Source organism: Hemicordylus capensis, chromosome 7 (genome assembly GCF_027244095.1).
Source record: "Hemicordylus capensis ecotype Gifberg chromosome 7, rHemCap1.1.pri, whole genome shotgun sequence".
NCBI lineage: Eukaryota > Metazoa > Chordata > Lepidosauria > Squamata > Cordylidae > Hemicordylus > Hemicordylus capensis.
The window spans coordinates 21,626,817-21,647,842 of NC_069663.1; the positions used below are offsets into that span (position 1 = coordinate 21,626,817).

Here is a 21,026-nt window from a genome sequence, read left to right on the forward strand (position 1 = left end):
ATATATCAGAGTCTGTAGATTCACTAAATATAAGGAAGACTAAACTAATGACAACAGGTACAGCAACCAGCCTCAGAACTGGCAATGAAGACAATGAAGTGGTGGATAGCTTCTGTCTTTTAGAATCGACCATCAACTGTCAAGGATCCAGCAGTCAAGAAATACGCCGCAGACTAGCACTTGGTAGGGTTGCAATGAAGGCCTTGGAAAGGATATTTAGATGCTGTGACGTGTCTACACCTACAAAGATTAGAATCGTTCGGACCATGGTTTTCCTGTGACACTCTATGGATATGAAAGCTGGACTTTGAAGAAGCAATATAGAAAAAGCATTGACGCTTTTGAACTTTGGTGCTGGAGAAGACTTTTGAGGATACCATGAACAGCCAGGAAAACAAACAAATGGATCATAGAACAAATCAATCCAGAATTGCCACTCGAGGCACAATGGCCAGGCTTTATCCTACTTTGGACACATTATGTGAAGACCCAGCTCACTTGAGAAGTCCATAATGCTGGAGAAAGTTGAAGGAAAGAGAAGAAGAGGACGACCAGCAGCAAGGTGGATGGAATCGATGATGACAGCAATGAATGTACCACTGAGAGGCAAAGGCCAAATTTGGCAAAGGCCAAATTGAAGACAGATCATCTTGGAGAGAATCTATGTGGTTGCTAAGAGTTGACATTGACTTGACGACACAGTACTGTCTGCTCAGACTGGCAGTGGCGTCTCCATGGTTGCAGGCAGGAGTCTCTCTAAGACCCATCTGGAGACGCCAGGGAGAGAACTTGGAACCTTCGGCAAGCATGCAGATGTTCTCCCAGAGCAACCCCATCCCTAAAGGGAATATCTTACAGTGCTCACACATGGAATCTCCCATTCAAATCCAAACCAGGGTGGACCCTGCTTAGCAAAAGAGACCATTCATGCCTGCCACTAGAAGACCCATCTCTCCCGGTGTCCTTAAGTGAATGATCCATTCTTTCATCGTGTGTTCCTGTATTTTTGTATATACTCATGCGTGATCCATCTCTTTCTAGGAATCCTGCCATTTGAGTGGAAAATCACAACTTCACTGCATTGCCTATGCTAACATCATTGCATGTCAGAGCACAATATGCAACCAATAGTCCACATGGTTAAATGTTAATTTAAAGGAAGGCAACAGGAACAGTGTAGTAGCAGTTTATTAAAGAATAGATCCCAACCAATGAGGATAATAAAGAATAGTTATAAAAGGAACTTTATGAAACTACACACAATTAAAAACAGCAACACAAACCGCTCCCGTTTTCTTCCTTCCTATTTGTTAGTGTGGTGCTTTCACCTCCTGTGTGCTTCTAAATCGTAATTTAATCAATAACTTTCCGATCTGCCATTGGAGAGTCAGCACGGAGCCAGATCTGATGTAAGACATAGCAGACTGGAAGAATGGGTTGAAAAAAGAGAAGGGGGAAGAGCAGAGAAGCAAAAATGTAATAAATGAATGTACTGTATTTCGTAGAATTAGGACAGAATTAGAATAGTAAAATACACATCTCGACAAAGGGGTGGGGATGGGAACTGTGCAGGCGGGAAAATACAGAATATTTCACACTTTTGTATTTATGTATTGTTTAATTTTATACCGCCTTTCATAAGGCATCCCAAGGCGGTTTACAAAAGTGAAAATACAATAAAACTCCACAAGGCGGTTTACAAAAGTTTAAATTTATTTTAAAAAATAACATTTTAAATCACATTTATTTTTTAAAAATCACATTTTTTTAAACCCACACTTAAATAACTTTTTAAAAAAAGATTTTAAACTTGATTTAAAATCAGGTGAACAGTAAAAACCACAAAACACCAAAAAACAAAAAAAACAAAAAACAAAAAACCCCAGCAGTTCGGAACATTAAAACTACTTGATAGCATCGTAACAGAGACCAGAAAAAGAAATAAGAACAAAGAAAAAAAGAAATAAGTCCTGCATGAGAACGTGAATTCCCGTCCTTCTGTTTTGGGATCTACACGCCCCCAGATAGCAAAATCCTCCCAGCCCTCTGCGACACACGTGGAGAGAGAGAGAAATGGCGAAAAGAACTCGGAAGTTTCTTAACAGGTTTGTCATTCTAGTCTTTAAAAAACAAACAAAACTCTGTGGTTTTCTAGCTTCCAATTGGCTACAGCGACAGACCGCACTGCCTTGACGCCTCTCTCAAACTACAACTCCCACCATCCCCAGACACAATGGCCAAAGGTCGTCAAGTTTGAGACCTGCCATGCTCTATGATGGGCTCCGGGAAATGTTAGTTTCGACTCCTGATTGGCCGGCAGGCGCCCGCACACGCCGCCACACCCCCAAGGGCTGTCAGACTTTGGCCCCGCCTGGGCGACGCCCCCTGGAGAAGAGCTCTCTTCCGATTGGCTAGGCCCGTGCGGTAGGCGGGGGCTGGCGTGGGAGGTGAGTGACCGGCGGGCAAGATGGCGGCGGCCGGGCTGAGGGCGATGGTGGGAGTGAAGCGGGTCATTGACTACGCCGTGAAGGTGAGTCGGACGCCTGAGTCCATCGCCCGCCCCAAGACCTCCAGCCCCCCCTCCCTCCGCCTAACCCGTTCTCTCCCGTCCTTCTGAGTGCCTTTAGCGTGCACGCAAGACGGGGCTGAGCCTCCATGTTCAGGAGCAGCCTACCTCGGAATACCAACTAGGGACCCAACAGCGGGAGAGGAGGGCTCTTGCTGCCTTCGCCGCTTGCTCGTGGGCTTCCCAAGGGCACCTGGCATTGGGGGGGGGGGCAGTGTCTTAAGCTTTATATGTTACTTTTACTGTCGAGAGCCGCCCTGAGCAGTATTGTGTTGTGGGCCTGGGTATAACTATTTTAAATTAGTCATTAATTAAATCTGGACAGCCGCTACGAGAAATGGGGTGATGCTGGACTAGATAAACCTCTGGTGTGATCCAGCAGGGCTCCTCCCTCATGGTTTGTTGGCCCCCTGGCCTGTCAAGATGTGGCCAAGCCTATTTTATGTTGGTTTGGTTTTAGTTTGCGTGTTGTTTTTTGTGTCTTTTTCTCCAGGGACCTCAGAGCAAGATGTTGGACCTGGAGGGGGATCCAGGCTAAAATTGCAGCTTGGCCATCAATTCAGTGGGTGATTTGGGGCAACTTCTGTCCCAAAGAGCAACTTCTATTCACCCTTCTGTAAAATGGAAATAACTGAGACCCACTTTGCAGGATTGCATTTGGTCACATTTTTGTCTTAGACTTCCTCCAAGAAGCTCAGGGTGGCTTTGGAATGGTTAACTTGTGTTCTCAGGATTGTAGACAAATAGGCTGAGAGAGGGTGGCTTTACTTCATTGCTTGGTACTTCACGGAAGATTTAAACCCAGATTTTCCCCATCCAAGGTCAGCATTAACCACTGCTCCACACTGCCTCTCTTCCATTGGCAAGAATCTGGAAAAGTTTTGAAGGGTGCTTTAGATGTTACTTGGACAGTGCTTCCATGTAGAAAGACATGTGGAAGCAGTGTGTGGGTTATAATCTGTAAATTGTTCAAAAGTGCCTCTCTCTGGCATGTTTATATGCTGGGAAACAGCTGTTGGCTGTGGCTCTTGGCATTTCTATGTTCTGCCCGTGTGCAGTGAAAATGATGCACGTATGTGATGTTTTACAATGATTGCAAGGGTAGGTCCCTGCCTCAGGGGGCCTACAATATAGGAAATGGCAAAAGGGAGGCAACAGAGGAAGGGGTGGGAAATTGAGGTCAGAGAGAATGGAGTAATTTGTCATTATTGCAGTTAGAGTCGGTTATGAAGACTAGGAAATAAGATTAAAATTTGCAATTATGCGGGCCCGGAGATTGTGAATGCAAGGAGATTTTTGTTGGTTTTTAAAAGTATTTTAATTGGTTTTAATTGTTTCTGAATTGTGTGTGTGTGTGTATAGCACTGTGTTTTGATTTGTGTGTGTTTATGTCTTTTTAAAAGTTGTTGTTCACTGCCCAGAGCCTCTGGATGGGGCGGTTTATAAGTGTAATAAATAAATAATAATTAGAATGGGTGCCTTAAAGAGGCTGTACATCTTCAAAAATGCATATAGGCAAAACCCCTGAAAAGTCTCTTCAAGGAGTGTCTGCAACTGTCTTTCTGATTGCTGGATGTGTTTGCTGGATCAGTGCAGGACAAAGCATTTGGTTGTAGGCCTTCTGCAAACACAAACTTATCCCAAAGAACTTTGACCCTTGAGGCTGGAGAGGGCTTGGGACAAGCAGCCAGGTATTCAGATGCTGCTTCCTTATTTAGATCGTAACTTGTCCTATTTCCTTCCCCAAAAGATCAGAGTAGTTCTAGAGTTTGCATCTTTTGCATTCAACATAATATCTGCATGCCCTTTCTTTGTGTGTGAATAGAAGTGGTATCTTCCCATCCCCAAATAATTTAGGATTGCCTTTACAGATCTCACTGGGGATGGGTTTGTGTGCATTTTTATTTATTATTGGCATTTATAGATCGCTCTTCTACTCCTTATTGGCCACCTGGCCATTATGTTAAATCTCCTAGTCAAAATCTAGGGGTGGAGTAGGTAGACCCATTGCCATTGTGTGGCTGCATTCACACAATCATGGCCAGGGCTCAGGAAATCCACTAGTCTACTTGTCTGTGATGAGTGAAAAATGATACCTGATGAGTAATGTACTAACATAGCTCGATGTGTAATTTTTTTTTTTTGGTCTGGCTGGTGAACAGAGCCAAAATTTCTTGACCCCCATCATGGTGATCCTGGTTAAAGAGTTAATCAGGACTGCTGCACCCTGTTGTTGTGAGAACCCAGAATTTCCAGGCAATCCTGGTCAAACTGATGTGGTTAAGCTGCATTTAACCAGGATAGATAACCAGTGTGATTTAACCAGGATTGCCTAGAAATTCTGGGTTCTCACAATCGGCTCCACAGGGCTCAGTGATCTTAGTTAACTGTTTAACTAGGATCACCATGACTGTGTGAATGCAGCTAATATTTAAGGGGTGGCTTCTCCTCCCTCTCTTTTCCTTCTCTCTTTCCCCCTTCATGTGGAATGTCCCCAGCAAAGTGATTGTATGTATGGTTCACCCTGGCAGTCCCCAGATAAGCTTTAATTTTTACAGACCGGGTAATACTCTTTGGAGCTGTCCCAACTGCTGAAATTGCCACTGAGCTTATTTAAGCATTGCTAGGTAATGCCAAGAGTTTTCGCCACATTGTTTCATTGCTGTGCACGTCCAGAAATCATTGTATAGAGAAATTAATAAATGACCGTGGAAATGGGTCCTCTCAGAAGGCAGCATACAAGAAATTCTGCATGTTGGTGGACATACAGAGCCGCCTACCAGATCTTCCCAAGAAACTGCATTGGTGCAGCAGGGAAGTGGCAACTATCAATGCCCTCCCCTTGCCCAGGAAGTGAAAGTGGCGGTGCAACCCTATGGGGCATCCTTTTGGGTGGTATAGAGGGCTTCCTGGGGAAAGGGTGTCAGAAATGGCCTCCTCCCCACTGCACGGGTGTATTTAGTTGGGAAGTTCTGTTAGGTTGCTCTCTTGCTGTACGGGTGGATCCTTACTCTGTATTTCAGTAAATTTCATTTGTGATCATGGCCAAGAGGGAGAAGGACACGGGTGCAGAGTATATTACTGGCTGAGAAGTTTGGTCTCTATAATAAATAAAGGAGGCTTTGAGACAGGGTGAATTGCATGTGACTAAATAGGCCTTAGGCCTGATCCAGCAGGGCTGTTTTTATGAGTGGGAGATGTTCAGTATTCCCTCTAACAGGGAATTCCCAGATGTTTTTTGACTACAACTCCCATAATCCTCAAGCAAAGGTTATTGCAGTTGGGGATGCTGGGAGTTCTCTCGCTGACCTCCCTAAGATAGGGCTGAGAGAGATTCTTGGCTGAAACCTTGGAGAAGCCGCTGCCAGTCTGTGAAGACAATACTGAGCTAGATAGACCAATGGTCTGACTCCATATGTGGCAGCTTCCTATGTTCCTCTGAGTTGTTGTCAACAACATCTGGGAATCCCTCTTAGAAAGAACACTGGAGTTGTCCCCAAGTCCTTGTCCCCCATTTCTAGGTCTCTGGGGGGTAGCTCCTCCCTGACAAATTGTCTTCCTTGCAGGTGCGGGTGAAGCCGGACAAGACGGGGGTGGTGACAGATGGGGTCAAGCACTCCATGAACCCCTTCTGCGAGATTGCCGTGGAAGAGGCCGTGCGCCTTAAAGAGAAGAAGATTGTCTCGGAGGTGGTTGCGGTCAGCTGTGGTCCACAGCAGTGCCAGGTGAGGACGCTGTGCCCTAGACGCGGAGATTGATAGATGTAGGGCAGGAGACGCAAGTCAGCCTTGGACAGAGAAGCCTATAAACCAGGATTCGTGTGTAAGTTGAACAGATTGCATAGTCCCCTCTGCTTTGCTGTGATGTGAAATTGCTGATCTTCTCTTCTGTGTGTATGTGTGCGAACATACACATCCTGGCTGGTTTTCTTACAGATATGCCTTTACACCTGACCAGAGTTCCCTCTAAGAGGGATTCTCAGATGTTAACTACAACTCCCAGAATCCCCAAGCAGAAGCCATTGTAGGTGGGGATTCTGGGAGTTGTAGTCGACAACATCTGGGAATCCCTGTTAAAGGGAGCACTGCATCTGACCCATACTGGTGAATCTAGTGTTTCTCAAACCTGGATCCTTGGATGTAGGGACCCAAGTATGAGATGCCTGAGTTAATCAATTTCAGTCCAGTTAGTCAAAATCATTTGTGTTATGCCCGATTAAGGTGGGATGTGGTACCTGATATAGAACAGAATTCCTGGAAATACCAAGCTTTCTTCTGAAGTGACTAGTCCTCATGGTTAAGGGGCTACCTATAGAAACATGAGAGAGACGGAGAGAGAGAGAGACCCCACAAGAAGAGAAGGTTAACTTCCCCATCATTCCATTTTCCCACTGGAAACTTTCCCTGCAGCAGATTTTCTCTAGGAAAATGATCCACGGGGAAAGAGTCAACATCCCAACACACCATCCCAACACACCCTTCCCCAGCCATGTCTGTTCTTCGAAAAACTTGCTTCCAGGCTTAGAAATGCAAAGAAGTGTGTCTGTAATTTGACCATAAATGGGGAAGGAGTGGGCTGGGGGTGGGTGGGGGCATTTTATACAGCAGGATTGTGGAGCTTTCAGACTGGATTAACTGCTGCTGAGGAGGCTGACCACAAGGTGGCCCCAGCTGCACAGAAGAGAACTCTCTGTGGGTCGCCTGGGCCTCAGTGTGTTGAAGAGTCTGGAATTCCTCTCCAGCTGTTGAGTTTCAAGGTTTGACAGGCTTAAATGTCTGAAGAAATGCAGAAGGGTGGTGCTTATACTTTGTTCTGGGCTTCTGGGGACAGGTTGTCGTTCTATGGCTTAGAACAGGGTCTGTATATGCACTGATGCACAGTGCTGAAATTAGAGGGAGGGGCTGTGTTTAGACTACTTTCATGCCCCACAGCAAGGCCTATGAGTAGCCATGGGGTAGCCTGGTGCAAAGAAGCCCCCTATCCTGTATGCAAGAGAGAATTTCCACAGATATAGCTTGCTTAGGATGCTGTCTTCTGGCTCAGCATTTTCTAGACCAGGGATTCTCAACACTGGGTCTCCAGATGTTATTGGACTTCAACTCCCATCATCCCCAACCAAAGGCCACTGGGGCTGGGGATTATGGGAGTTGAAGTCCAATAACATCTGGGGACCCAACATTGAGAATCCCTGGTTTACACCAGGGCGGCTCAACTTCGGCCCTCCTGCAGATGTTGGACTACAACTCCCATCAACCCTGACCGCTGTGGTTGGCCACTAAGCGATCGCTGGTCATGCAGGAGGTGAGAAATGGTACCTGCCAACGTTCTCTCTCCTCATCAGATGTGATGTTGCTTCAGTTCAGGGGTTCTCGACCTTGGGTTCCCCGATGTTGTTGGGTGAGAGCTCCCACCAATGGCCTTTGGCAGGATTTGATGGGAGTTGTGATCCAACAGCACTCGGGGACCCAAGCTGCGAATACGTGTTCTCAGGGCTCAGGAAATCCACTAGTCTGCTTGTCTGTGACGAGTGAAAAATGATGCCTGACAAATGTGTATTTTTTAAAAAAAATAAAAATCCTGATGAGTAATGTACTAATATAGCTCGCTGAGTAAAAATTTCTGTCTGGTGAAGAAAGCCAAAATTTCTTGACCGCTGCTTGTTGTAATGTGTATATTTCAGGGTCTAGCAAATCTCAGGTGCCAGGGAGTCATGGTGCCTAGAAATTTAACTGTGGCACTTAGACTAGAATATTCACAGGTGGAGTTGTTAAAATCATTTTATCGCAGGCAGCCTGTTCCTGTGTTAAGTATTTTATTTATTTCTATATTCCTATCCTGCTCTTCCTCAGGGCCCAAAGTACAGGGTTAGTTTCATCCTCACAACAATCCTGTAAGGTAGGTTAGGCTGAGAGGGAAGTGCCTGGCTCAGAGTTACCCCCTGAGTTGCATGGCTGAATGGGGATTTGAACTCGGGTCTCCTCAGTCCTAGTCCAACACCCTCACTACTTCTATTAACCCTAACCTAAACCAGTATGTTGCTTGTAAAGGGGATAAAGGGAAGGCCATTTACCCCGCTGTCCCCCAACAACATCCCTCACTAAGTAATTTTGTCACGTGTCCATCGTCCGGCTCCGAAATCTGAGTTCGCCAATAGATCCCATAATGTTGGTCTCGGTCTGCTATATTTCATTAGGGAACTGAAAAATGGTGCGCAAGGGGTTCCCAGACTGACTCCTGTCTGGGCAGTGGCCGGGCCTGGGCTGGCTTTGCTTTAGCAAGGTGTCTGCCTCCTCCCCAGCCCAACTGGCTTCATTACCAGCCATGATATGGGCAGGTGGATCCTCTCTCCGCTCTGCCTTTTGAGGTCCGGCTTTTTGTGACACTCCGCCAGAGCCCGTGAAAGTAACTGGTCCAGACATGCCTCTCTCGCCTCGCCCTCTCCGCAGGGCTGGCTCGGTGCTATTTTCTGCCAGCCGCGGCTTCCCGACAGCCTCACCGTCGCCAGCTATTTTCTGCACCGCTGCTCCCGCTTCCCAGCGACCTTCACTTGCTGGGCGGCTCTTACAATCCCTTTTTACAGCCCTCTTCTCCCCACAGCCCACCCCAGCTTTCCCTGGCAGCTGCCTGCTAACATTCCACAATCTCGGAGACTGAAAAATATATGGGGCTTTCCTCTAAAACAGGGATCCTCAACGTTGGGCCCCCAGATGTTCTTGGACTTCAACTCCCATAATCCCCAGCCAAAGGCCACTGGGCCTGGGGATTATGGGAGTTGGTCCAAGAACATCTGGGGGCCCAACGTTGAGGATCCCTGCTCTAAAAGATTGCCAACAGTTGCTCCCTCGGGTTGTGTAGGCAATGCCAGCTAGCCCGAGGATGCCTTTGATACTACAAACTCAGCAGCAGCTATGCATCTGATGGAGGGGTGTGTGTCTTCCCAATGGGACAGGCATTCCCTTCCCCATAGATTGGAGATTCCCAACTTGAGTCTCCAGATGTTGTTGGACCACAACTCCCAGCATCCTCAGCCACCGTAGCCTCATGGCTAGGGATAATGGGAGTTGTGGTCGAGCAGTATCTGGCACCCCAAGGTTGGGAACAGCTTCTACAGATGGTATTACCATTGTCATCAACAAAGCTGAAAAGAGATTTTGAATTCCTCCATGCTAGAATCCTGTATCCTTAAAACACAGCAGCTGATGTACAGGACGCACCAGAACAGCAAGAGAGCAGCCTCACAGGACTTTGCAGCTAATTGCACCCTCCCCTTCCCCAAGAAGCCCTCTGTACCACCTGCAAAACATGTCCCTGTGGGTTGCACATCCCTCGGGGACATATTTTCAGGTGGCACACAGGCTTCCTAGGGAAGGGGAGATTGTCAAAAGTTGTTCTTCCCTCATTGCACTGGTGCAGTTGGGAAGTTCTGTTGGGTCTCTCTCTCACCGCACTGGTGCATCTTTGCACCGTGGCCTCCAGCTCTCTCTTTAGGATGTAACTGTGTTTGTTTTGTGTTCTGGTTGTTTTTGTTGAACTTCTGTGATGGTGTTTATCTTGTTGTTTACCATACTGGGGTCTTAGGATGAAGGGCAATATAAATAACTAGCAGCTGAGACCAGTTGTTGACTGGGAAGAGTCGTTTTGTGTAGATTAGACTTAATAGGAACATTCAAGAAATGAAATATACGCAATAACAATTTTACAATTAATGTGCTTGCAAAAGGAAAATGAAAGAACAGTTTTAACTTGGGAGGGCTTCAGCTTCAACTATTATCCATGTTATTGAATAGTTACCATTCACAGTAAACTTACATCAGTGGGAGATCTTCTGCTTCTCTTGGGTATGATGTCGTTTTTGAATTATTGATCGGGTTTTGAGTGTTAAAAATCGGTTGAGGACAATAATAGCTGAAATGCAATGATAGTGTTCCAAAAAAAACACACCCCTCTTCAAAATGTATGAGAGATGATAAATAGTTGTGTCTGCAGGAGACAATCCGCACAGCCCTTGCCATGGGGGCCGACCGGGGTCTGCACGTGGAGATCCCTGCAAAGGACTACGAGAGCCTCGGCCCCTTCCAGGTGTCAAAGATCTTGGCTGCGCTGGCCAAAAAAGAAGGAGTCAACCTTTTGCTGCTGGGAAAGCAGGTGAGAGAGACTGGAGACTGCATTTGCAGTTATCCCACCCGCGTTGGCAGCCATGTGAATCTTGGGCTTCAGCCTAGGAGCAAGTATCTACTCGTCATTAAAGCTTCAGGGAAGACTAAAGCCCAGAAGACCCAATGGGCTGATGGCGAGTGTTCCCCATAACAGGGCTTCCCAGATGTTGACTGCAACTCTCAGCAGCCTCCACTGCAGTGGCCTTTGGCTGGGGATGATGGGAGCATGACGTGTCCCCTTAGCTAAGCAGGGTCCACCCTGGTTGCACATGAATGGGAGACTAGAAGTGTGAGCACTGGAAGAGATTCCCCTCAGGGGATGGAACCGCTCTGGAAAGAACATCAAAAGGTTCCAAGTTCTCTCCCTGGCAGCATCTCCATGATAGGGCTGAGAGAGATTCCTGCCTGCAACCTTGGAGAAGCCACTGCCAGTCTGGGTAGACAATATCGAGCTAGAGAGACCTCTGGTCCGACTCAGTATATGGCAGCTTCCTATGTTCCTAATATCAATGGAATGAGGCAAATAAAATATGTTAAACACCAAATTGACCACAACCTGCCCCAAGTGGTCTCTGTGCCTCCCACCTTGTGAGCACGCTGGCCCTCACTGTGCCTTCCCAAGAAAATGTTTCAGAGTCACATGAAACCGCCAACCAACCCCGTTAGCATCTCTGTTAGAAGAGTCTGCTAGCTCTATTCCCCAGTTGGGTGTGTGTACGTGGGCTGCTGGAAAACCTGACCTCTCTGGGCCAGGCTTAACCTGTGTGGGGTCTTGGGGGATGCCCACAGGCCAGGCAGTTAGGCTGTCCTGTGCCCCAGAGGGGAGAGGACGCTTGTCCTGGATGCTGAAAACCCAGCCGTATTTTTCTCGTGTGACTTGTCTTTCTTGTTTTCCAGGCCATTGACGATGACTGTAACCAGACAGGGCAGATGACAGCAGCGTTCCTTGACTGGCCTCAGGTACTGTGGGGTGTGTAAGGGGGAAGGAAGTATATGATACAAGGAATGGATGGGTGTGAGCAGCTGCGCTGATAGGTAGGGATCAGGTGGCCAGTCAGGGATGGGTAGGGATCAGGCGGCCTATTAGAGAACACAGACAAATTCCATGTTGGGGCTGAGAGGAAGTCGGGCGGTTTGTTATGATCATACCACATTTGTACATGACTCTTCTCACAGAGGAGAAGCCAGGCTCCAGTCCCAAGGGCTCAGAGTCTAAAGAAACACAAGGCAGACAACAGAGGAAGGGGAGGGAAGTGAAAAAGCAATTCAGCTAGGGAACACAGTATCCACAATTGGTCCTAACTTCGCTAGGGGAAGATGGCGCCAAGATTCAGCAGTTGAAGGTGGCTTCAGATGTGTCGAGAGCCATTCTGATAGGTGGTAGGAAAGCAGAAAGAGACATTAAGCTGCTTAAATAATGCAGATACTACAATGCCCATCACCCACCCACCCACCCCGCCACAAAATCAGGCTCTAAACTTGACCCTTTTGGAAAAGATAGTTAGTGTTTGAAATGCACACAACCAAGCCCCCTGTTGGTTTCCAGCATTCCCATTTGTTCATTGTGCACAGAGTAAGATCTGCCGTGGTGCTAACCTAGCAGCCCTTCTCTCCCTCCTGCAGGGGACGTTTGCCTCCGAAGTGACCGTCGACGGGGACTGGCTGAAGGTTGAGCGTGAGGTTGACGGGGGTCTGGAGACGGTGCGTTTGAAGCTACCGGCTGTGGTGACCACTGACCTACGTCTGAATGAGCCACGCTACGCCACTCTGCCCAATATCATGGTGCGAAGAGTTTCGGGGAGGGACTGTCTTGTTGGGGGAGAAGACACAGTAAGCTTGATCATAGGAACATAGGAAGCGGCCATATACTGAGTCAGACCATTGGTCTATCTAGCTCAGTATTGTCTTCACAGACTGGCAGCGGCTTCTCCAAGGTTGTAGGCAGGAGATCTCTCTCAGCCCTATCTTGGAGATGCCAGGGAAGGAACTTGGAACCTTTTGATGTTCTTCCCAGAGCGGCTCCATCCCCTGAGGGGAGTCTCTTACAGTGCTCACACTTCTAGTCTCCCATTCTTATGCAACCAGGGCAGACCCTGCTTAGCTAAGGGGACAAGTCATGCTTATTACCACAAGACGAGCTCTCCTCTCCTCTTGGAGATTGTGCTGCTCTAAACTGAAGGAATACAGGGGTGAGAACAGAGCACAGTCGTGAGGCTAAATCCACCTCCAGGCTTTGTGCTTGGGGGGAAATTGTCAGTCACTAGGGATTACCTCTTTATTATTACTGTTGCTTTATTGATATAGTCGCCCCATAACAACGGTTCTCTGGGCAGCCCACAGAGTAAAGAATGAATTACAACCTACAATTAAAAACACGGTTAAAAGAAGCCTGCTGTTAAAAAAACACCACCACCATATTAATACAAATACGAAGAATATTTATATACTACTTTTCAACAAACATTCCCAAAGCGGTTGACATAGATATAAAGGTGGCTCCCTGTCCCCAAAGGGCTCACAATCTAAAAATGAATCATGATAGACCTCAGCAACAGCCACTGGAGGGATGTTCTGCTGGGGAAAGATAGGGCCAGTTGCTCTCCCCCTGCTAAATAAAGCAAATGGCTACTTTAAAAAGGTGCCTCTGCTCTGTTATAGCAAAGCAGCAACAACAATTTTTAAAATACAGATAAAACACAAGCATGTTTTAAAACTTGGCAAGCCCCTGCACCCATGAGGACTAGGAGCACGGGACTTTAGCAAAAAACAGTACCTGATGCTCATTTATACAAAAGCCTTGAATCCCCAAATGATTTCAGCATTAAGCATTTCCAGCAGAAGCGCAAATCCAGCCCCCTGCACCCAACCTTGGTTCCCGAAGGAGGGTAACTTCTTTCAAGCATGCCCTCTTGTTCTTGCTTCCCACAGAAAGCCAAAAAGAAGAAGATTGAGGTAGTGAAGCCGGCTGACCTGGGTGTTGACCTTACCCCGCGGGTGAAGACGTTGAGTGTGGAGGACCCTCCCCAGCGCCAGGCGGGGGTCAAGGTGGAGACAGTGGATGATCTGGTTGCCAAACTGAAAGAGAGCGGACGGATCTGAGCCCCGAGACAGTTCTGGTAATTGTGTGGCTGTGTTTATGTGTGTGGGTGTGTGCTTGGCATGCTTGGCCTGTGGTTTCATAACAGTGTGCCAAGAAATCCAAGCTCTGCAAGTGTGTTCTTGTTGTAGAGTTTTGCAAGGAGTTGCAGTGAGGCCCTGTAACCCCACTCCAAACCCACTCAGTGCCCGTGCATCCCCTTCTCCTAGATTTGAAATAGGTGACAAGTTGGCCGCAGGCGTAGGTTTCAGAATCGCAAGTAGGGTGGAACCTGCAGGTATTGGGTTCGTACGACACAGCCGACTTCGTCTCGCCCGTCCCGACACTGGAGGTCGGACTCCGACACGTGCTCCGGGGAACGAGCGGTTCGGCTGAGCGGCAGCTTCACCACGAACGAGCCAATCGCAGAGTTCTTAACTGATGAACGGGATGAACTGGAACTCAACCCCAATCTTTTAATGGCTCCGTCCAGTGTGGTTGACTACAACTCCCAGAATCCCCAAGCAAGAGCCATTGCAGCTGGGGATTCTGGGAGTTGTAGTCGGCCACATCCTGGAACCTCTCTTAGAGGGAACACTGGTTCTGTCGTTGGCAACAGAGCCCAGGGGTCTGGGTTTCTCGGCCCAGTGCTCTCAGCCTAACAGGCATGAACTGCTTCTCTCCCTTTCAGCCTTTCCCGGAGCTGTTGCGGCGGGTTCTCTGCTGCTGCCGCCGAGGTGGATACAGCCCTTGGGAGGGCCCCACCTGCCTGCCTCACTGGGACCTGGTCCCTCCGAGATGATAACCACGCTGCCTTCCAGCCCGGCTGGCCGCCGAAGGAAGCCAAATGAGAATGTAATTCTATTTTCTGTACTAATGATGGGTCGGTTTGCAATAAATGCTCTGTGATCTTTGGAGGTGCTCCAAGCTAGTGTCCTGACGATTCTTTTTTGCATTTCCATTTAACTGCTTTGGTCTTTCTGCAGCAAGCGCTCTGCCCTGGGCATGTCAAGCGGAACATCTTGCCTCTAATGGCTGAGGCTTTACAGAACTAGTGTCTGTCTAGCTCATCTGTCCTACAAGTTGTGGTTAGAGGCAAACGTTCCTTTTGTTAAATCACTCTGAGATCTAGAGACGATACATTCAGACCAGGCATAAAGTTCTTGTAGGCCCTTCTCAAGAACAGATGGCAAACTGTGATCTTATCCAACAAGACATGCCCAATCCTGGTTATTTTCTGCAATCTCTAAAACCATTAGGCACATGGTCGTCCACCAGAAACTGACGAGTCGCCCATGATCCTCCTCCTGCTCATTCTTACTGACTGACAGTGGCTCTCTCAGCATTTCAGGCAAGAGTCTTTACTAGCCCTACGCGGAGGTGCTGCCAGCAATTGAACCTGTTAGGGGTTAGGGATAGGCTAAACAAACTCCCATTTGTTTTTCCACACATGATCATATACAGGGGTTAACATTTGAATCTGTTTGCCTCAAATGTAGCTGCCATTTATGGAAGACTCCTGGCCAAAGGGAGGGGTTTTACCACCAGTGTTTCCTCTGAGGTGAGCTCATGTGCACACGCTCACGCCGTCTCAGTTAATTTTAGATCCTGCTCAGGTTTAATCAGGAAGGTCCCATTCTGAATGTAGGTGTGCACGCACTGCCTTGATACTGCTGCCCAGAACAAAACTCATTCCACACACGGATGAAGAAAAATAGAGAACACTGTTTACCACACACATTTCAGCAGGTGGGAGGGTTGCATCTTTGTTAATCATCCAGCTAAGTATCTCTGTTTGCAATGCATCATAGCAGGCAACCACTCACAAAGTTCTAGAATAATCATTAAGACTGTGCAAAATAAGAAAACTGGACCAGATCCGAATCTGATCTATTTTGAAAATAATGGAATTGTATTCTTCGCCCCCTGGGGTTGTTGGATGTTGGGTCGGAGTCTGGTTTTGGGTCGGACATCTGACTTAGCATCAGATGAGCTCAATGGGGAAATGGAGAAAATTAGGGAAAATAAAGGGCTAGGCCTAGGATTTTGAAATTTGGCAGAGGTGAAGTACAAAATGGAAGGATGCTACAAAGTGAATTTGAAGTGAATTGGACAATCCTTCAACTTTTAATGACTTGTGTGACTGTTTAGAGGTGTTCTTGTGCAAGAACACTTGTTCAGTTTGGCAAAGGGGTGTTCTTGTGCAATCGCACCATTCTCACAGCGGCAGAGCAGCTGTGCAATCTATTAAAAGTAAGCCCTCAACACAAGCGGCTGTCTCTTGGCCGCAGCACACAACACCACACATTCACCACACTTAGAATGGAGCTCTTTCACAAGAACACCCTTCAGCTTTTGCCAGAGAAGAAGCACCACCGTTTTCTGCTTCCACCATGAATTCCGATGTGAATTCTGGCAGTTCCAACCTGCTGTTGGGGACCTGGTGTCGTAATGGAATTTGGTTGATTTTTTGCTGATTGCAGCGATGTCTGATCAGTTCCGACATTGCTGATCTAATAATCATACAGTGGAGCTTTTGCTGAATGTTGAATTTAGAGAAGAGAGCTGGTCTTGTGGTAGCAAGCATGACTTGTCCCCCTAGCTAAGCAGAGTCCACCCTGGCTGCATTTGAATGGGAGACTACATGTGTGATCACTGTAAGATATTCCTCTCAGGGGATGGAGCTGCTCTGGGAAGAGCAGAAGGTTCCAAGTTCCCTCCCTGGCAGCATCTCCAAGACAGGGCTGAGAGAGATTCCTGCCCTGCAACCTTGGAGAAGCTGCTGCCAGTCTGGGTAGACAATACTGAGCTAGATGGACCAGTGGCATGACTCAGGATATGGCAGCTTCCTATGTTCTACTTATTGTGAGACAGGAAACAGGAGTGACCCTGCTATGTGACAGGCAAAATGGCTAACTTAAAGAGCAGCAAATGCTTGTTATGTCAGTTTGTTTTATTTTGTCACTGCAGTAGAGGACACAATTTGCAGTTTCTCGCTCAGCACAGCAGCAGCAGCATTGAATCATTTTCTGGCAGAGAGTTCCACAGGCCTATTGCAAGCTGTATGAAAAGGTAGAGCTCCTTCTCAGCATCTGGGTTTGATAACCCCTGGTTTGCAGGTAAAGTAAAGTGAGCCGTCAAGTTGACTTCGACTCCTAGCACCCACAGAGCCCTGTGGTTTTCTTTGGTAGAATACAGGAGAGGTTTACCATTGCCATCTCCCACACCGTATGAGATGATAGCTCTCAGCTTCTTCCTATATTGCTGCTGACCAATATAGTACCAGCGGGGATTTGATTCGGCAACCTTCTGTTTGTTAGTCAAGCATTTCTCTGCTGCGCCACTTAAGGTGACCTGGTTTGCAGGTACCACCAGGGGCCTTTTCTCTGTGTGTTGTCTTGTATGTTTGTTTAACATATTCATATACTGCCCACTGCCAAAGCCTCTAGGTGGTTTACAACAACAAACCAAACAAAACAATTACACATATGAAACATATATAAAATTTAAAGTCCAAACAATAAGATTCAACTAAAACTTCAGCTAAAAAGCTTGGCTGAAGAGCTGTGTCTTTCGTTGTTTCCTAAAAGCCATCGGGGATGGAGCACCCCCTGTGCTGTCAAATCCCCTTCCCGGAGAGGTTAGGCTCAACGAGGACTGAAGACTAGTTTTTTTTAAAGGCATTTCATTTTACTACTTGGATGTCTCGTCTTTGCTGTGCCTGATTTCAATGCTGCTGCTTAAAATTGCTGCGTTTTTGTTTTCTTTGTAAATGGTTTTGATTTTATTTTAGAAGCAGGATATAAATCTCGACGTCAAGGTGCCGGTGAGCCTAACTGCTGGATCTGCCACGTCTTTGCATCAAATACGACTGGCTCAGTTGGTCACAGTGACTGCTGAGCTGCAGAAGATGGACATGCTCTCAAAAGAGGCACTCCCAGAGAGGCCACTCGCTCAGAAGCACCAAGGTTGACCCCTTTTGAAGACCAGTAGTCCGTTCTCCTACACCCCCCAAAGTTGAGCCTCTCAGAGTAGAACTTGTCTCTAATTGGGGACAAGGGAGGAGGAGTGTGTGTCAGCTATCAGAAGCTTGGAAAGCGTTCTAAACTGCCAGGAATGTTCCCGTATAACTCCACTCTGCACCTCCCCTGAACCACTTCACGCTAGTTGCGAAATAATCCCTTCGCAGCATTTGTGAGTTATGCTCCACCTGGCCGCCAGCAGCCCAACGGGTTTTCGTGCTGCATAACTCAGATAGCTAAACTCCTTTTGTCTAGTCCCTGGGGGAGGATTGGGTCTCCTTCCGGGCTCTTTTGCTCCTTCCGCTTACCTGGTGCCACCTGCCTTCCGGCAGCGCCACCAGGCCCTTCCCTTCGGTGCTCCGTTGAGAATCCGAGAGCTGTCTGCCCCACACCTTGTCTGCAACCCCCACCCCTGCTGAGCCAGACTGACATGGCTTCCTGGCATCTGGGCACCCCTCTCTCCTCCTCCACCTTGACGGGCTGGCTGCTGTCACTGCTGGGTGAGTCTGAGACATTCGCTGCTTGAAGTCGCCTTTCGCTTCCGCACAGTCAAGTCCAGCCTTGTCGATACTTGCCCTGAGAGCGTGAGCAGAAATCCTGCGGCCTGTCTTTCTCCGATTCTATGGGCGTGAGCCGTTTGCACCTGTAGCCTTTGGGGTAAAGGGGGAATTTGGTCAGCTGCAGCTCCGGCCTCTGTGGCCACACCGAAATCCGTCCTGTGCACCTCTGTAAATTCAGATGGATTCAACTTGTGGCTCACATGAGCTGAATGCAGCCCCATAACAGGGGGCTCGGCGACCCCCTTGCGGTGTTGGGTAGGCAGCAAAAACTGATTTGTTAAGCTCCTTGTGGGTTAGATGGAACTGGATGGGTTACACAGGCCTGCCTTAAAGGCACAGGTGTTCTTTGCTTTCTGATGTTGGCAGTGTTTCAGCCTCTCAAAAACAATAAGAGTGAGTGCTTCTGTATCCGTGTGATCCGTTGCAGTCAGAAAGGGAGGTGGCCACTGCCTTCCCTACCCAGAGGCACAATGCTTGCAGCCTTGAACACATACCTCATAATAATCTTCCTTGAGGAGGAAATGGAGTTTGGGGACACGTTAAACCTTGCTGACTTTTCAATTCCATAACGGTCTCCAATGTGCTCCCTAATTAAAAATAAATGTTACCGCTTTGCATGGTGTTTCTAACCAGTTTCATAAAGCCCCTGGTGTATGTGGTGGGTTGTGTTTTGGTCTGTTGGCGATGCTTTTGATCGCTTTCTCCGCGGGAGAGGGGAGAGAGAGATGAGCATTTCTCTCTCGTGTGGATTCTGCCCTTTCTCCAAGCTGATCGTGGAAACATGCATGGGGCTAGCCTTGGATTGTCACCTGTCCAGGACTGGCCTGGACATTCTGTCCCGGATGTAGAAAAAGTCATCCTGTTGACACGATGGGATGTCCAGGAATTTGAGCGGGGAGATTGCGTTAATGAATGTCACCCATTTTTCTGGAGCTTCTCTCTCTCTCTGAGCCACTTCTCTCTGAGAGAGAGAGAGAGAGAAAATTTATTGACTGCCTGACTTCCATAGACTTGAGGCGGTTTATATAAATTAAAACAACAATGAAAACAAGAGTGGGGGAAAGGAACACATACATCTAAAAGCCTGGCGAAATAAATATGTTTTCAAAAGCTTCTTAAAAGAAAGGGGGTGGCATTATGAATCTCAGGAGGCAGGGTGGTCCATAAGGAGGGGGCTGCAACATATATGGCTCTGTAAACCCTTTCCCTTCCTTTCTAGATCATCTCTAGAGTTAGCAAGCATGTTAATAGTGTGCCTCTGGGTTTGAAAACTACAGACAGGGAGAGCCCCCTTTTCTCTAGTAGCATTGCTGGGTGGGGGGGTGTCTCTCTAGAACACTGATTAGCCTGGTGTAGGGTTGTCATATTCTAGTTTTCCAAATCCGGGTGCCTAATCTGCATATTCCATAAATTGGCTTGAAAATAATTTTTGAGCAGAGTAGTGACTGCATGTTTTGCTGCTTCTACAAGGGAGCTTTTTTTTTTTTTTTTTTAAATGAAAGCTGAAATCCAGGTGAATCTGGGTGGGTGAAGCAATCTGCGTGAGATGCTTAAAATCCAGGTGAAACCTGGAATTTTGGGGGGAGGCATGGCAACTCTAGCCTGGCACAACCCCTGCAGTCATGTGAGGGCCCCTCTTAGCCAGCAGGAAGTATCTCCTGGGTGGAGTAGCAGGAAGAAATGCAAAGAGCCACAAGTCTTAAAACACAGCTGTCCTTGATTGTGACAATGTGAAAGATGATGCTCCGACGAAGCTCCACCCCCAGACTATATGAGCTCCTAACTCTTTCCTGTACAAAGAACGCGACCAGGGGAGTATATGTATGTATGCATGCATGCATGCATATATATATGTGTGTGTGTGTGTGTGTGTGAGAGAGAGAGAGAGAGAGTGAGTGAAACAGGCACCAAACTCCTACTTTTGAGCACTCTTTCGAATCCTAATGTGAACCGTGATCCTTGGTAAAGCTCCACATACATGACGGGTGTGATCTGCATCATAAAGGATGATGATAACAGTGCCCCGTAACTTTCAGAACATCACTGCCCTCTCAGCGGGGCGCAACAATCCATCCCATCAAAACCGTTGTGTCAAATACACCGCACGTGCATGTGCTTTTGGAATATGTATATCTTCCAGCCAGTGTTCCCTCTAAGGCGTGTGCAGGTGTGCATGCTCACAAGTTGTCTGATGTCCGCTCAGTTAATTTTAGATCCCGCTCAGGTTGAATCAGGAAGGCCCCACTCTGAATGCAAGTGCGCACACACTGCCTTGATCCTGCCGCCCAGAACAAAACTCATTCTGCACAGAGATGGAAAAAAATTAGAGGGCCCACTGCTTCCAGCTCTCATTCCCCACCTCCCCCACATCCAGCTGCTTGGCCTCCCTCAGTAAGGACTGGTGCCTTGAACTCCCGCAGGGCAGACGGAAATCCCACTGCTGCCTCTCGATTCTAGGGGAAGCTTCACCTGTTGGATTTCTGCCTGGCGCATGGCTGTTAAAGGCCTCTGTTTGTTAAGCTAGAGAGAAAGAGAGAGAGATGGCCACCTTCGATTAGTTCCCTGCTGTCTCCTCAGAGTAGGCTCCAGAACCTAGAGGCCGTCTTGCCCACCCTGGGCTACACCCCCCTGTTAGATTTATGGCCT

At 47.7% G+C, this 21,026-nt stretch overlaps 1 protein-coding gene across 1 annotated transcript; it reads left to right on the forward strand.

Annotated features, from left to right (window-relative positions):
- Positions 1-2,384: 2,384 nt before the first annotated feature.
- Positions 2,385-14,725, forward strand: ETFB (electron transfer flavoprotein subunit beta). The gene is made up of 7 exons (XM_053266716.1): positions 2,385-2,530; positions 6,133-6,291; positions 10,553-10,711; positions 11,620-11,682; positions 12,346-12,504; positions 13,651-13,838; positions 14,490-14,725. The coding sequence occupies exons 1-6, from the start codon at positions 2,468-2,470 to the stop codon at positions 13,819-13,821; spliced, it is 774 nt and encodes a 257-aa protein (XP_053122691.1). The 5' UTR covers positions 2,385-2,467; the 3' UTR covers positions 13,822-13,838; positions 14,490-14,725.
- Positions 14,726-21,026: the final 6,301 nt, after the last annotated feature.

What these genes read in the sequence shown, in the direction of transcription:
- ETFB (XM_053266716.1), top strand. Translation starts at nt 2,468, where the DNA reads ATGGCGGCGGCCGGGCTGAGGGCGATGGTGGGAGTGAAGCGGGTCATT. An exon ending in GTGGTCCACAGCAGTGCCAG is followed by an intron (nt 6,292 to 10,552) that starts GTGAGGACGCTG and finishes TTGTGTCTGCAG; the next exon opens with GAGACAATCCGCACAGCCCT. An exon ending in CGTTCCTTGACTGGCCTCAG is followed by an intron (nt 11,683 to 12,345) that starts GTACTGTGGGGT and finishes TCCCTCCTGCAG; the next exon opens with GGGACGTTTGCCTCCGAAGT.